Genomic DNA, 14,570 nt, shown 5'->3' on the forward strand with positions numbered 1-14,570 from the left:
ATGCCTGAGCTCATGTGTGGTGCAGGGCTGATCTAGGTCAGTGTTTCATGGGAGATCCTGGAACTGAGGAAGAGAGCAGTGCTGGCGTTTCTCCATATACTCTTGTGGGCATGGGCTGAGGAGCACCACAGATGCTCACAAGGGTGTGGAGGTGGAAAGGGTGCAAATGGTGGTGCTAGCAGCAGAGAGCAGCTGGCTGCTGAGCAAAGTCTGGACTGGGAGAGCAGTTAGATGTCACTGGACTTTGGGGAATCCTGGTGGCATGACCATGGAGGGCTCTCGGGGCTGCCGTGGGGGCCAGCTGTCCTGCTGTGTCCCATCTGGGTGAAGAGGACACGAAAGGAGAAGCAGTCCTGTTGCTTCCCCCCATCTGAGAACAGGTAATAGCAGCACAGAGGATGCTCTCTTCCCCCTGAATGAATGATACTTTGGGCCAGGGTGGAAGAGGGGCTGCCGAGCTGCTCCAGGCAAGGAGCAGGCGCTGCCCCTGCCCTGAGCAGGCATGTGCTCGGGAGCCCACACATCGGATAGGTAAACCACATCGAGGTGTGCCAAGCCTGTTCTCAGCTGGTCACCTCTCTGGTGAGCTCTTGCTGATGCAGTCCTGTTGAGGTGGCACTGTGGACCGCAGCACCGCAGTCCCAAACACCGCCTCCCTAAAACACAGCAAAAACCAGCCCCTCCAAAATGTGTCCCTTTGAGCTCAGGCACCTGAGCAAGAAGGGCTTTTGCCTCTTGCTGAGGCAGACACCAGAGCTGCACAGGGGAGGAAAATAAAGAGGCCCTGAGAATGTCTAATAGTTCCCAAGAAGGAAAGAAGTATGAGAATACGGGCTTGCTGCAGGCATCTGTCCCAGCTCTTCAGAGTCAGTCCCGTAACACACAGCAAAGCAACACAGCTCGTGTGACCCCAGATCACCCGGTACTTGCCACAGAAGGGACTGCGTTCTGCCCTGGCTCTCAGAGGAAAGCTTCTTCTACTCGTTTCTCTACTTGCTGACTGCCCTGTGTTATCCTCAGACTGACAAAATGTCAAGCTGCCAGGCAAGCTGCAGAGCTGGGGCAAGAGGGAAAGCAGAGTGCAGGACTCAGACCAGCTGCTGGAAACTGTTGTAATTGCAACAGCTAAACTTGGCCGCAGATGAGCAGTTAACATTATTTACTGGTGTATAAACATTCCCGAGCCAGTGCAGAGAGAAGTCATTGAAATCCCCACATCTCTAGACAGAAATGCCTAAGGGTATTAACAATAAAAGGCAACTGTGCCTCCCTCTCTCACTCTCGTAAATCCTAGCAGGGAGGCCAGTGGGTGATGATGTGCCCTCAGCTGTGCTTCAGAGCTGCGGTATGGAAAGGCTTAGCAGGGTTACTGCTGGCCAGGTGCCTCCATGGGGTTTCGGTTGTGAGCATCGTCTTCTGCATGTGTAGGCCTTGCTCGGAATCCTGGCGTGTCCTCTGGAGATCCCCAAGCCCGGGTATTTCCTAGATACTGAGCAACCCTGGGAGGAATCACTGTGTGAAATATAGTTTGCATCCCAATGGCAGGTTTTTTTGCCTCTATGACCTTCCTGGCTCCTTTTCCTCTACTCTGAACTGCTGTGGCATGGGTTGACAAGGAGCTAGTGTGCCTCCATCCAGAGGCAGACACATTTCTACAGTGAAAAGAAGCAGCTGCTCCTGTTCCTGCAGCTGCATTTCCCCAAAGTTTGTGTCAGCAGTTGCACAGTATTTATGATATGGATGTACTGCCTGGGAGTTATTCTGGGAGTGACTCGCCAAACTACTAGCTCATGGTCCTCTAACTGGACATACGACATCAGATATATAGACGGCATAGCTTGTCAAATCCATGTGGAAAAGTATTGAAACACCTGGTGCTCAATTTGCTGAGGTTTTTCTCTTTTTTATCAAATGCTGCAATTCTCTTCCTCTCCCCACCCTTTCCCCTATACTTTTTCTCTTTTCACATATTGATCCCTGGGAAGAATGTAAGCCCTGAGCTGGGGAGAGTGCCAGAAGACCAGAACCATAAAAGCACAGGAAACAGCATCTTTCCCATCCCCAGGGTGACAGCAAGAACCAGTCTGATATCCAGGATCAGATCACCTACCAGTTTGGTGATCTCTTCCCACTAATTTTGAAGAGGTACTGTCCACAGTGGAAGGGATGTGGAGACTCCTTCAGGCCTGGCCTGACGTAGCAGCAGAGGATGAAAGTTCTCACTCCTGTCAAACGCTCTTGTCACCCTCTGGGACAGTTTGCATCAGCTCTTGCTATGGCCTGGGCTGTCCTCCCACACCCTTCATTCTCCTTGTAAAACATTCACGTCACATTTGTTCAGGCTCCAAACACATTTTTTTTAATCTGTCAGCACTGCAAGTTCACTCCAGCACCTAAAAACCAAACTGTGGCCTGTCTGCTGCATCCATAGTAGTGGGAAGCCAGAGCCCAGCTGTAGTGGTTACTGATGTCGTGTGAGCCAGATGCAGCATCTGCTGCTGTGCCCGGTCTGCCTGGTGAGCCTGGAAAAGGCAAAACCTCACTATGTTGATCAAATGCCCTGGTAGAGTAAACAAATATTTCTACTGTGCACGACGTGCCCCAGCTTGGAGGAAAGGGTTGAGACTTATACAGCATTTTTCATCTTCCAAGTTTTCCAAAGGGACCCTGTAACCAGCTTCTCCTTAGATGTCCTTCACCACTGTCATCCCAGGTGTGTCAGCATACTTGGCCTCACAGATGCTGCTGTAGGAGGCTTACAGCCTGACCAGTCTCTGCCTTCTGCCAGAGCCTCCAGCTCTGGGCACGGGGAGGAGATCCATGGGGAACCTCATCATGAGAACCGGCATTGCTCTCAGAGGATGCACTGGCTAGGTAACAGCACAAGCCCTGGTTCATTACCAGGAGGAGAGTGAGCATCAAGGACAGTGGCTCTAACTGTGCTCTGCCCTCAGACAGATGACGTGGAGCAGTGACAGGAGGAGGGGAAAGGAAATTCACCTCCATGCCGCCCTTCAAAGCTGTCTGCTGCATGGCCCTGGCAGTGGGTGCCTGCAAATATCCTGGCAGCTCCTTGTCCTGGCATCCCCAGCTCTGCCAGCAGTGTTCTCAAGCCTGAGATGTTTCTGCAGAGCCCTGTGGGATCTGTCTCTGCCGGGGGTCCTCCAGCCCCGCCATGGGTCACCTTGCTCCTCCACCCTTGAAAGATATCTGTCTGAGGAGGATTTTGCAAATGCCACGAGCCTGAGTTTTCTCAGAAACAAGCTCCTAAACACCTTGGGTTAATATTTTTCTCCACTTATATCTGTTTTCCCTCAGTACAGCACTCCTGGCATAGCTCAGAAGAAGAGCAGACTCTGTGGACAGAGACACTCGTTGACCTTGGCATTGCCTGACCAGCCCCTTGCAGAAGGAAGAGGAGGGCAGAGCATTGCCTCCTGCCTTCACCTGCTGCTCCAGCCTGCAGTCATAACCACCACCCCCCAGCGCCAGAGCAGGCAGCACAGATTTCATGGCTGACACTGCAAAGGAGCTTTGCTTTGACTCATACAAGACTCTCTGGCTATGGGGCAGTTCCCTCTGAAGGCACTGTCAGTCTTGCGAGGTTTGAGATCCTGGGCCAGGGCTGGAATTGTCTCCTCTTCTCCCAGGGCTAAATCCTGCTGTGAGGACTGCACGATCAAACCCTCATTTACTGTGGCAGCATGGCCCCTGGGTGCTGTGCTCACGAGGACTCTGCAAATAATAGGTTTGATTAGTTTGCCAGTTAAACTGAAATACCAGAAGGGACACAAAGCATCTTGAATAAAACATTTCATCTCCTGTTTAAGTTTGGAGAATCCCATGACAGTAGATCTCAAACCAAATGTCTCTTCAAAGTGGAAAACAGGGGCTTTTTTGTCCCAAAACACTGGTGCAGGGCATTTTGTCCTTCTCAGCATTTGGTGGTTTTTCCTGGTCAAAATCATTCATCGTGAATTTGAAATGGGTTTCTCCCAGGCTGAGCCTGTGCTCTTGATAAATATGGTGTTTGCTTAAAAAGCAGTGCTCTCCCCTTGCTCTCCCATGCCGTCAACACACTTCATTCTTATCCTTGCTCCCAGTAAAAGACTCAGTACCAGTCACAACAAGAAACCACTGTAGATGAAGGGGAAGAACAGGGAGGACAGCCGCTTGGATGCTCCTGGTACGTACAACTGCCTGAAAGGTGCCACCAAAACAGCATCGTAAATGGATGTTGTGATTTCCTAACACTGCTCAGACCATCTCCAGTTCTCCAAGCATCAGTCCTCCCCAGATATCTCAGTTCTCAGGTAGCAGAAGAGATGGTCAAAAGAAATCAGTCCCATGAATTTTCCCACATACCACTTCACATCCTGCGTCTTGAGGGGGAGCTGAGAGCACATATATGAACCCCTGGATTTTCTGTGATCTGATGGTTCATGACCAGAATCCTTGACAGCTACGTCCTCCCTGTGGCTGCTCTTGCACCTTTCCCAAGTTCAGCTTCATCTGGATCCCTGAACAGCTTCTGGGGCAATCCAGTAGTTTGCTTTGAAGCTTAATGTGCTCTTTCCCCCTTCACTGCTGCTTTGATATTCATTATTTACTCTTTTGGCATGTGCCTCCTGTAAAGTGCCACCCCAGAACTGGTTTCTTTGCATGCAGTAGAGGAAACATAATCTGCAGACGCCTGGTTACAGGGAAATGCCATCTTGTAGCTGCGATGCCTGGAGCCGGCTCCTACGGCTTTGAAGCTGCTCAGATCTCATGCTTGAGGGCTTAAGGTGATCATTGCAAGAATCAGCAAGGGAGAGCCTGCGTAGGAAGAGCCTTGAAAAATCATCCAAGTGTGCTGCTGTTATTTACTGCGTGGACTCCTGTAGCACTCCTAGTGCCCCTTGAGAGCAGTCCTGGCTATTAGGCACCGAACGTGCTAGGGAACAGGTATCTCCCTGTCCTGCCGAGCTGAGCAAAGGAGACAGTGGTTACCAGCGTGCTCTAGATGGAGAGCAGAGAGGTGATTTGCCCATGTTCGTGTGGGGAAGGCTGTGACAGGGCCAGGAGGGAGGAAGGCAGTGGTCCTCGGCCCCACTGCAGTACCAGGGATGGTCCCACTCCAGTTCAGAGGGGTGGCACCAAATCCCCATTTGTCATCAGTGTTACCAGACCCTCTGGGAGATGCAGGCCCAGGCCCCTCTGGGGACCGGCTCCTGCCACTCACGGCTGTAACCAGGTGATGAACGACAATTATTAGTACCTCGTGTAGCTCTTACAAAGTTGCTTCCGAGCAAATCTCACCCAGATCTCACCCAGAAGCAGCCCCTTATTCCTGTTTACAAGTCGGATGCCAGCCGGGAAAAGAAACGCCCAGGTGCAGCTCGGCAAACCGTGAGAGCAGGGAGCAACGGGATGACAACCCGCAGCCCCCCGCGATCCCTGGCAGACCCCACGCACCCTCCCCGCTTTTTTCGGCGGGACAGAGCCCCAACAGGTGGGAAAGGGCTCTCCCGGCTGCCTCTCCCTGGCAGCTCTGTCCAGCGGGGACTGACGCCTTGCATATTTTAACAATAATTACCCACTGGTTTTTTTTTTTTTTTTAAGGAAAAAAAAAAATCCCAAGTGTTGTGCATTGTAAGAAAAGCTACTATTAAGAGAAACGAAGCGCCTCGTTACGCAAAGGGGGAGCGAGAGCGCCTTGCACCAGCTGACGGTGCTCGCTCCCCGCAGCAGGCAGATGCGCGGGCTTGACTCTGCCGTGCGCCCCCCCGCGCTGGCGCTCAGCCCTGGGGGGGTGCGGGGGGAGCCAGCCCCTGCGCGGGGCGGTAGGACCCTGCGCCGAGCCCCTCCCCGCCGCCGAGTCGGAGAAGAGATGCCCAACTTTCCGCTTCCTCCCCGGCGGCGCGGAGCGGGGCGCGGAGCGCGGAGCCGGGCGGGCGGCGGCGGGGCTGGAGCGCGGTGCAGCGGGCAGCGGGGGGGCCCCGCCGCCGCCCCCGCCCCGGCCCCGAGCTGAGCCCCGCCGGGGCGGGCGCACCGCCGCCGCTGCCCCCCGGCCCGGGGCCGGCCCTCGCCTCGCCGCGATGCCCGGGACGGTGCTGCTGCTCTGCCTGGCCCTCGGGCCGGTCCTGCGCGCCAGGTGAGACCCCCCGCCGGCCGGGACGCCCCCTCCCCGCCTCAGTTTACCGGTCGGGGCAATGGGAGGGGAGGGGGCTGGAGTCGCAGCATCGGTCCCCGCTCCCCCCCACGGCCCCCACCCCCGGCTTCAGCGGGGGTTGGGGCGCCTCTGTGCCCCCAGCGGTCCCTTTCAGCCGGCCCCGAGGCAGGATCAGGTCTGGTCGCGGCCGCACCTGGCATCTGCAGGTCCCTTGCACCCGGGTCCCCGCTTCGCACGCCAGGAATCAGAGCACATCCAATTTTCCCCCCTGCCATCACATCGCTGACTAAATCCTGCCGGGGGCTGAGCCCCCTTCTGGGGGTGCCCAGAGCAGGATCAGAGCTCGTCACCTCCTGGGGGCTCCATCCATCACCAGGGTATTTCCACACGGAGTCGGGCTGGTTGGGATGGAGCTTGCATCCCCTTCCCGACACTCCATCTCCTGGCCCCCCGAAAGCCCCTGCAGGGCTGGCAGCCTGGCAGGCGAAGGGCAGCGCAGGCTCCTGCCTTGCTCTACAGGTTGGCCCCTGGTCCCAGCCCGATGGCAGCCCGATGCCAGCAGAACGCTGGGTGAGAAGGCGAGCAGAGGCGTGGGGGGCTGGCAGATCACGGTTCTCTCCCGGGGCTAGTGGTTTTTAGTGCTTTTCTGTAGACATTGATGAAAGGCCCCCCACACGGGGTTTTCAAGTTTCTTTTTTTTTTTCTTTTTTTTTCTTGTTTTTTCTTGTTTTTTTTTCCTTTTTTTTCTTTTTTTTTTTTTTTTTCACAATTCCTAGCCCTGCCGGTGAGTTTAATAGCTAGATTGGGACAGAACATGTTGTCAGCAGATTGTTGCCCCCAGGGCTCGGGGGAAGAGGGATTTTACTGGCTGAAGCTAATTGGCAGAATAAGCCACCTTAAAGCCGATCAAATCCCATTACAAATGCAGTCAGGGACAGGGAGCATGAATCCTACTACTAATGGTCTGCTCTGCCAAGGCTTCCCGACATCGGGTGTGGGCAGAAAGTCCATCCCTGACACAGTCCTCCAGGTCTTGGGCTTCCCAGGGTCGAGGCAGTGAGAGCTGCCCCGTGGCTGGTGCCCTGACACCCGGCCTCTCACCAGCGTGGACGAGAGGGGGGTCCGTGGGGATCCAGGTTCCTGTGCCCTACTGTCCCTGCAGCGCACTGCCACCAGCACTGCATTTTGAGAGGGTGAGTCGTAAGCTGCTAGATCACATGGAGAAAGCAGTTAAGTCATGTTTTCGCATGCCCTTGAGCAGGAAGATTCACCCAGTAGCTGGCCCGGCTTCCCTTCTGCCCACTCCCTCATGTCTGCCGCTTCCCTGAGCCCCACTTTGCCAGGAGCAGTGTCTATGCATGCTGGGGGGATGATGGAGCAGGAGAGGAAGCCTGTCGGAGAAAGGGAGCAAGTTGTATCAGGTTCATACTCTGCAGTCGCTGCGTTTTTCCTGGCTGCAGCTTGCTGGGGGGGCGGGAGGCGGGGGGGTGAATCTTGCCTGCCCCACACTTGATGGTGGGTGCTGGATGCTGGAGTGAGGAGCCCAGTTCAGGTGCTTCGCGTGTGTGTGAGCTCTTCTCCCAGCACAAGCTGCAAGACCCATCCCCTGGCGCTGGAGGCTTTGTGCCAGGTGACTCAGCACTCCCCTGATGGTCCCCCCACCACAGAGCCTAATTCAGCAGCGTTTCCCGGGGCACTGCCTCAATCGGGACCAAGGCACCCAACTCTGAGCCCTGAAGGCAGGACCCCTGCACAGCACCACATCACCAGAAAGCTGGGCTTGGCAAATTGTTGAAGCTGTGCAGACTTGACCATTGGGGCTTCATGGAGCATGCTGTGAGAGGTACAAAGACATGTGAAACAGGTAGGGTACAGTTCAGTGAGCGCCCTGTCCTTAAATCCTCTGCATGCTTCTAATTCCGAGAAATGTGCCTGAACGTCCTTGTGCCTACAGCCCTTGGAGGTGTTGGGATGGGTGGCTAGAAGGACACATTAGCACGTGGTAATTTGGATTGACCACAGCGCTTTTCAACCAAGGGAAATGTTCTTGCATTTTGTTGCTGTCTGGTCCTCCAGAGTAGGGGAGGCTTTGAGCTATGTTTGCAGAGGGGCTGGACAACCACAGCCCTGGTATCTGCACTTGCTCCAGGATGTTCCTGCTTCAGGGCTAGGGATAGCTGAGAGGGTGTGTGTCACCTCCCCGGTGGGTGCAGGTCTCAGTACAAAATTCTACTGGTCTCAGACTTCATTACAGACTAGTTTGCAAATAGTAGCAGGCCTGCGTCATGGTCAAGCACCATTGGCTGTCCTACCAGGCAAGGAGCAGAAGTGTCTTTGAAGGCTCTTGGCACATGTTCTTTCCCTCCTCCTGCTAAGGGAAACCTTGTCAGACAGCTTGGGCACTGGGGGAGGGAGCCAGCCACCAGCTCTTCAGGTGGCATTTACTGATGACCAGTGTGCTTGGAAACCTCAGCAAAACAGGTGTCTGCTTGAGTAAAACAGAATTAGGGAGCCAAGGCAGAGTACTGTCCTGTGTAATGCCAAGGATTGCCCAAGGAGGGTTGTCCAACCCCATTCATACATGTGAACGCATCTGAAAGGACACCTCCCTGCTGTGCAGCCCTCCTGCTTTGGGCACCAGCGGGAGCTGCCATGGCCCCGACCACAACTGTCAGACCAGGCGTTTCCTCGCACTGTCCCCAGCTCTGCCCTGCTGTCGTCCCCCCTGCCCACACTCCCTGCCCACACTCGTGGCTGCATCCCAACCCCATGGCCGAGTGCTGGAGCGCTGTGAGGTGGATGTTTTGATATTTCAACAGGCAGAGGTGACAAAATGTGGCTCTGCCTTTCCTCCTGGCTGCACAGAGACATATGAGAACTGGCTGTCCCCTCTTACCGAGCAAGTCACTTTGCACCAGGAGACACAGCCACCAGGCCAGCAAGTGTTTGCAGCACGTTGAGGATCACTGCAGATTTGCAGTGTGACATTTCCATTAGCAGCTGTGGGGGCACATGCACGTGTCACCTTAATTCCTCTCCTCTGCAATAGCTCATGGACTCTTCCCTTCTTGAAGTGGGCCCACTGGGAAGCGAGACCGGTGAGGAGGCAGGGGCTTGCATACGGTGGCATGAGAGTTACGCTCCTGACCAGCAAGGGTGTGTGCACAGACACCCTGCAAAACTGTATTTTCTCCACCAAAAACTGGCTTGCCTATGCTAAGATGGCTTAGTATGGTTTAGTAGTCCAGGATTAGCTGCATTAAAAAAATGCATATTTTTGGTAGTGTCACTGCATCTGTAATAGGGATGTGACTCCCTGGAAATGCCATCCCAAGCCTGAGGGTGTTAACCAGCAACACTAAAGGGGGGGAGGCCAGAAGGCTGAGGTCAGAGTAACCAGCCTGGTTTTGTTCAGCCCTGGAGGAATGTTTCAGACTCTACTGTGGCCTTATGGCTTGCAGGAACTGGATTTTAGCAGGGCAGTGGGACACGCAGAGTTCAGTGCAGGCAGGGCTGACTCAAGTCGGGTCAAGGGAACACCGAGATAAGGTTTCAGTACAGCTGTTGCAACCCTGCTAGAGGCAGCCTGCACCACCCAAAACACTGGCAGCAAGGGAAAGCAGTTAGGATTGCTTTCCTGTGCCCTCAGTTGGGCTGCGGGCAGAGACAGGTGTCCTTTGTGCCCCACAGGAGAGGGGCCGGCCTCGGATTTCGGCTCTCGGCACCTTTTGGGTGGGCACAGTGGTGGTCCCCTGTGCCTCCTGCAGCTGCTGGATGCTGTGGAGCTGTCTGCTCAGCTGCGTTTCGAAGGCACAACAGGCAGGCGAGCCCTTTCTGCCGCTGCTCAGATAGGGAAGCACATCCTGACAGTGTTGCTTTAGACTCCTGAAGCATCGTTAGGAAGTGCAGCGCAATCAGACAGGAAACAAGCTGATGTACCAATACCTAATGTGCGATGGCAGGCAGCCAGCTGCACGCAGCCCAGCCCTTGTCGGGGGACACATCCTGGTGCCTCAAATCTGGGGAGATGCAAAGAGTTTTAAAGTGATTGTGAAAGCAAGTTTTATCTGGGGTTTTAAAAGAGGAGCATCTGATAAATTGACTGCAACATGTCAATTTAATGCTTTTTTCCTCGTTAAGCACCTTTGCCAGGCTCTGCCTCCCTAAGCACTGAAGGGAGATGTGTATCGGAGGTGCCTGATTGCACCTTGGAGCTGCGAGGCTTCAGCTGGGAAGTGTCAACACAGTGGCAGCTCCTGCTGCGAGACCCTTTCTGGCGCTGGAGCAGGTGACACGCTGACATGGCAGGCATCAAGGGAGGGTGTGCAGGGTGTGGGATCGCTCGGCATCCTCTCCCACATATGGCTGTGTCATTCCAGGGACAATCTTGTGAATGAGCTGCCCAGAGCAGCGGCAGGTGGTTAGAATCTCCCGGGTGACCATGTGAACCTAATTTAATTAGAGGGTTTAGGAAAACTCCTTTAGAAAAAGGGAGGGGTGCAAAAGGCTTAGGGAGGGCAGATTTAAAAGGCAGTGGGAGAAGCTGTTGCTAAGTGGATCGTGTCCAAAGGTGCATACAAGTTTTCCCTGCCTGGCTTGGAACTGGAAGATCGGGAGGACGGAGCATCTTTAAATGGGAGCTTGTGCTAAAGGCTGAGGAGGAAGGGCTGGTGAGTACAGGGAATGAGTTGTGGCAGTCTTTGCCTGAAGGCAGAGGAGTTTGCACAAGGCTTTAATTTCCGAGGATCCGTGTAAGGCAGATGGTTGGATTCCTGGCAAGCCAGATGTGCATGCTGCCTGCTTGGTAATTTTAGGACCTCTTTTTTCTGAAGTGCTTTTATTGTAAATGCCTCACTCCCCAAAAATGTTGATTTGGTCACTGTCTTCTTCCTCAGAGGAAGCCTGCTTCAGGTGCAAGTGGCGGGCAGAGCAGCCGAGGTATCTGAGGTTGACAGGCAACTCCAGGAGCAGGAATGGGGGTACAGGAGTGGGATGGGCAAGAAAGCTGCAGGGGGAGGACAGGACTGGCTCCCACTCTTCTGGGATGAGCAGTGTGTCTCCAAAGGGAGCTGGGGAGGATATGGAGCGCCCCATGCCAGCTAGTCCTGACTACTGGTGGCAAGGCCCCTGCACATCTGGGGACACTGAAGTGAGCAAAGGCACCAGGTGACTTGTGTCTTCTTAGTAGCATGGCTGAGAGGAGATCCCTGAGCTCCTTATGTTCTGCCTTTTAGCAGTGCTGCATCCTCCTCCTTTAGTGTCTCTGAAACCCAGCTGTGCCCCTACTTGCACAGAGCACCAGAGAGCTGCCACAGTGATGTCTCTCTCTCTCTGCTCCAGGTGTGAGAGCACAGAAGAATATGATTATGATTACCTCAGCATCAATAAAACCTGGGTCCTTACCCCCAAGGCACAGGAGACTGATGCCACGCAGATCCTCAACTCACTGCTGAAGAACTATGATAACAAGCTGAGGCCAGACATTGGCAGTAAGTGTCCCTTGAAGCTCCCTGTGGCCACAGGTAATGCCTGGCCTGGCTGTGTTGTGTGTGTTCCATGCTTCTGTGGCTGCTGTAGTTGGGATTTTTAGTGAGACTGAGCCTTGCTGATCCCAGGTGCTCCCCTGGTCCTCAGCCCTTTACAAATAATCCTAGCCCAAGCTTACCCGTCCCTATTTTATTTTCTTTACAGTCAAGCCCACGTTTATCGATGTGGATATCTACGTGAACAGCATTGGGCCAGTGTCTGTCATCCAAATGGTGAGTGGTGTCGCGCAGGGTTGCGGTATCACCTCAGCTGAGCTCACGGGAGGTAGCTGGCCCAGCACTGCTGGGAGGTTGTGTCATGCTGGCTAGACACGATGTGAAGGTTGTGTTGTCATGAGAAGAGGTGGATTTGTTTCTCTTCCCTTGGGAAGAGGTGCTCTGACCTGCGCTAGAAAGGCTTGACAGCCATACCTGGTCAGGAGCAAGGTCCTCAGGTGCCCTTGGTGAGCTCAGCAACCTACCATGCTTGCAAGCTCAAGTGGAAGGGTACTGCTGCTCTTTGGTCTCACTGGCAATGTGTGGACAGACACCTCTGCCTGGTGGCTTTGCCCTCTCCTGCCTGGGAAGCGTGCAGGTGCCAGGATGCTTGGAGCAAACTGCACCACCCTGGTTGAACCAGTGTGGTGGTGGCTGGGAGGGGGAGCAGCACGCTTCCCAGGAGGACTGAAATAGGTACCTAGAGGTGGTTTCCATGGCTGTGGTCTGATGGTGTGAAACTTAGGTGCCTAGCCCTGGACTGTGGTGCTGGGGAGGGGCAGCCAGCGTGTCTCGGGTCCGACAGCTCTTCTTCAGTGTGTAGCACCTTAGATTGATGCCACCGTGACTGTGATGGTTTCTGCTCATCGGGTCCCCCACTGTACCAGGAGCTGTGGAAAAACTCAACAGAGATGCTCTTTGGTCTGAAGACCCTACAGGACATGCACTGGAGAGCAGCTGTTGATTATATATTTTTCATGGGAAACTTCCATTACTGTTTTCCATGTGAAGTCATTTTTTCCCCTTTTCTAGTAAGAAACAAACCTGACTGCCATCAGGTTTTGAATCATTTCTTTGGTCCACTGGGCAGTGGGGTAGAGGGGACAAAGGAGAGGTACAGCCAGGACAACTTGGCTTTTTTTGTCTATCTCTATGCAAAACAGAGCAGGAAAAAACCCAGCCCCCTTAAACAAAAACAAAAAAATAAAGTTCTTGGGACAGGCACATTATTTTTAGTTTCCCAGGTAGAAAATTTCCACTGAACAAACCCCTCTGGGGATGGAGGAATGTCATTGTAGTTGTAGCACCACTTCCACTCCAAAAAAACCCCAACAAAACCACCATTTTGAAGCATCTCTTCTGCCTGGCCACCACCAAGCATGTGCCGCCAAGCAGTGCCTGCTCGTGAGCTACCAGATGGGCAGCTGGCTGGGTGCTGGCGTGCACGGTGAGGGCACCATCAGGAGGCCCATCGGGGACATCCTCAAGGCCAAAAAATTTCCTTTCATTCTTTCTGTGGGCCTGGTCTCCAGGAGGACCACAGACAAAGCCATGTGGATGTCATCCCTGGCTTCCAGCAGATACTGCAAGCTGTGTGGGTGTGTGGACATGAAGCCACACAAAAGCAGCAGTGTGGGGGAAGGGTGCAGGGGCTGGATGTACTCACTTCCCCAGCTACTGCTGTTCCTGGATGTAGAGCATAAGAGTTGTGTTATAGGTGGTTGTCCCATCTGCTTTGCAGTGCCCAAGGATACGCCAAGAAAACCACACTGCGTGTCCTAATTTCCTTCTCTTTTCCTCTCATCCATGTACTTTACTCCTTTCCACCCTACTGGAAGCTCTGCTCTCCTCCCTGTCACAGGAGCACTGCATTGCCATGCAGGTGGTAGCCGTAGAGAGTGGCTTATAAAATCCAGTCTTGCATCCAGAGTTCATCTCGTCTCCTAAACAGAGATACCAGGCACTGCTGCTAGTCTGGTTTCCTAAGAAACACAGCTTATGCCATGGTGATGGGTGTGTGAGAAAGTAAGTACGTCCATCCCAGTCTTTCAGTATTTTATATCCACTGGGCTAATACCAGCCATGTATGGCTGCCGGTATAGCAGCTTCAGGCGTGTTCAGCATCTCCAGTATTTTTGTGAAAACAGGATGCAAGTCAGCGACAACAGCCATCCCCACTGAGGGGGAAAACTGTTGTGTGGACTCAACCCTTACTAGAATCATATGGGAGGGTGCTGCTGAAGACAGCCCTGACCGTTCCTAGAGCAGCTCAACCCATGTGTTTAGCTCTTTCTGAGGGTCAGCAGAAGTTTTTATGCTTCATATAGGGGGGCTCCACAACTGCACAGGATCTCAGGGGGTCCCAGCCCACTTAATGCAAGCCAGGAGTGAGAAGGCAAGACTGGCACTTGGAATCGCCTACATCTGCAGGGCTCTGCTGGGGAAGCTGCTGCCACAGGGCTGATCTACCCGCCTGCAGCCTTGCCACCTGAGAAGGTATTGTTGTTTGTGGGAATGGCATGGCGAGGAGCTGCTCAGGTAGGGAAGGAAACCACTTGTTGTAGAGACAGTTGAGGGATTTTGTGGCATCAGTCACAACTGGGTGCACTGTCTCTCTAAAGTGCCCAGATGCTACAAGTCCAGGGATCCCTGCTGAGTCCTGACCAGCGATCTGAAGACACCTCCGTATGACTCCCCAGGTAGACTCTCTATGGACATCTCTTCTTCCCCCATCCCCTTGGGGATCTTCCTAAGCTTGACTCTGTGATGACCTTGAACTTCAAAACCTTTCTCCCCAAGATCCTGGGCTGATTAAAGGTACTGAGGACAGCTAGATCCAGGTCTCGTAGCATTGGATGGCAGCTTTCTGCCATCTGTACTCTGAATACTTCCCC

General features: G+C 53.9%; 1 protein-coding gene across 1 annotated transcript in view; it reads left to right on the forward strand.

The window, feature by feature from the left end:
• The first annotated feature begins 6,015 nt into the window (after positions 1–6,015).
• Positions 6,016–14,570, forward strand: part of GABRE (gamma-aminobutyric acid type A receptor subunit epsilon) — a 39,370-nt gene continuing 30,815 nt past the window's right edge. Inside the window, exons 1-3 of the mRNA XM_037408421.1 lie at positions 6,016–6,136; positions 11,495–11,643; positions 11,846–11,913. Of these exons, the coding sequence (XP_037264318.1) occupies positions 6,081–6,136; positions 11,495–11,643; positions 11,846–11,913 (273 nt within the window). The 5' untranslated portion in view covers positions 6,016–6,080. The remainder of the gene's footprint in view (positions 6,137–11,494; positions 11,644–11,845; positions 11,914–14,570) is intronic.

Source organism: Falco rusticolus, chromosome 14 (assembly GCF_015220075.1).
Source record: "Falco rusticolus isolate bFalRus1 chromosome 14, bFalRus1.pri, whole genome shotgun sequence".
Classification (NCBI taxonomy): Eukaryota; Metazoa; Chordata; class Aves; order Falconiformes; family Falconidae; genus Falco; species Falco rusticolus.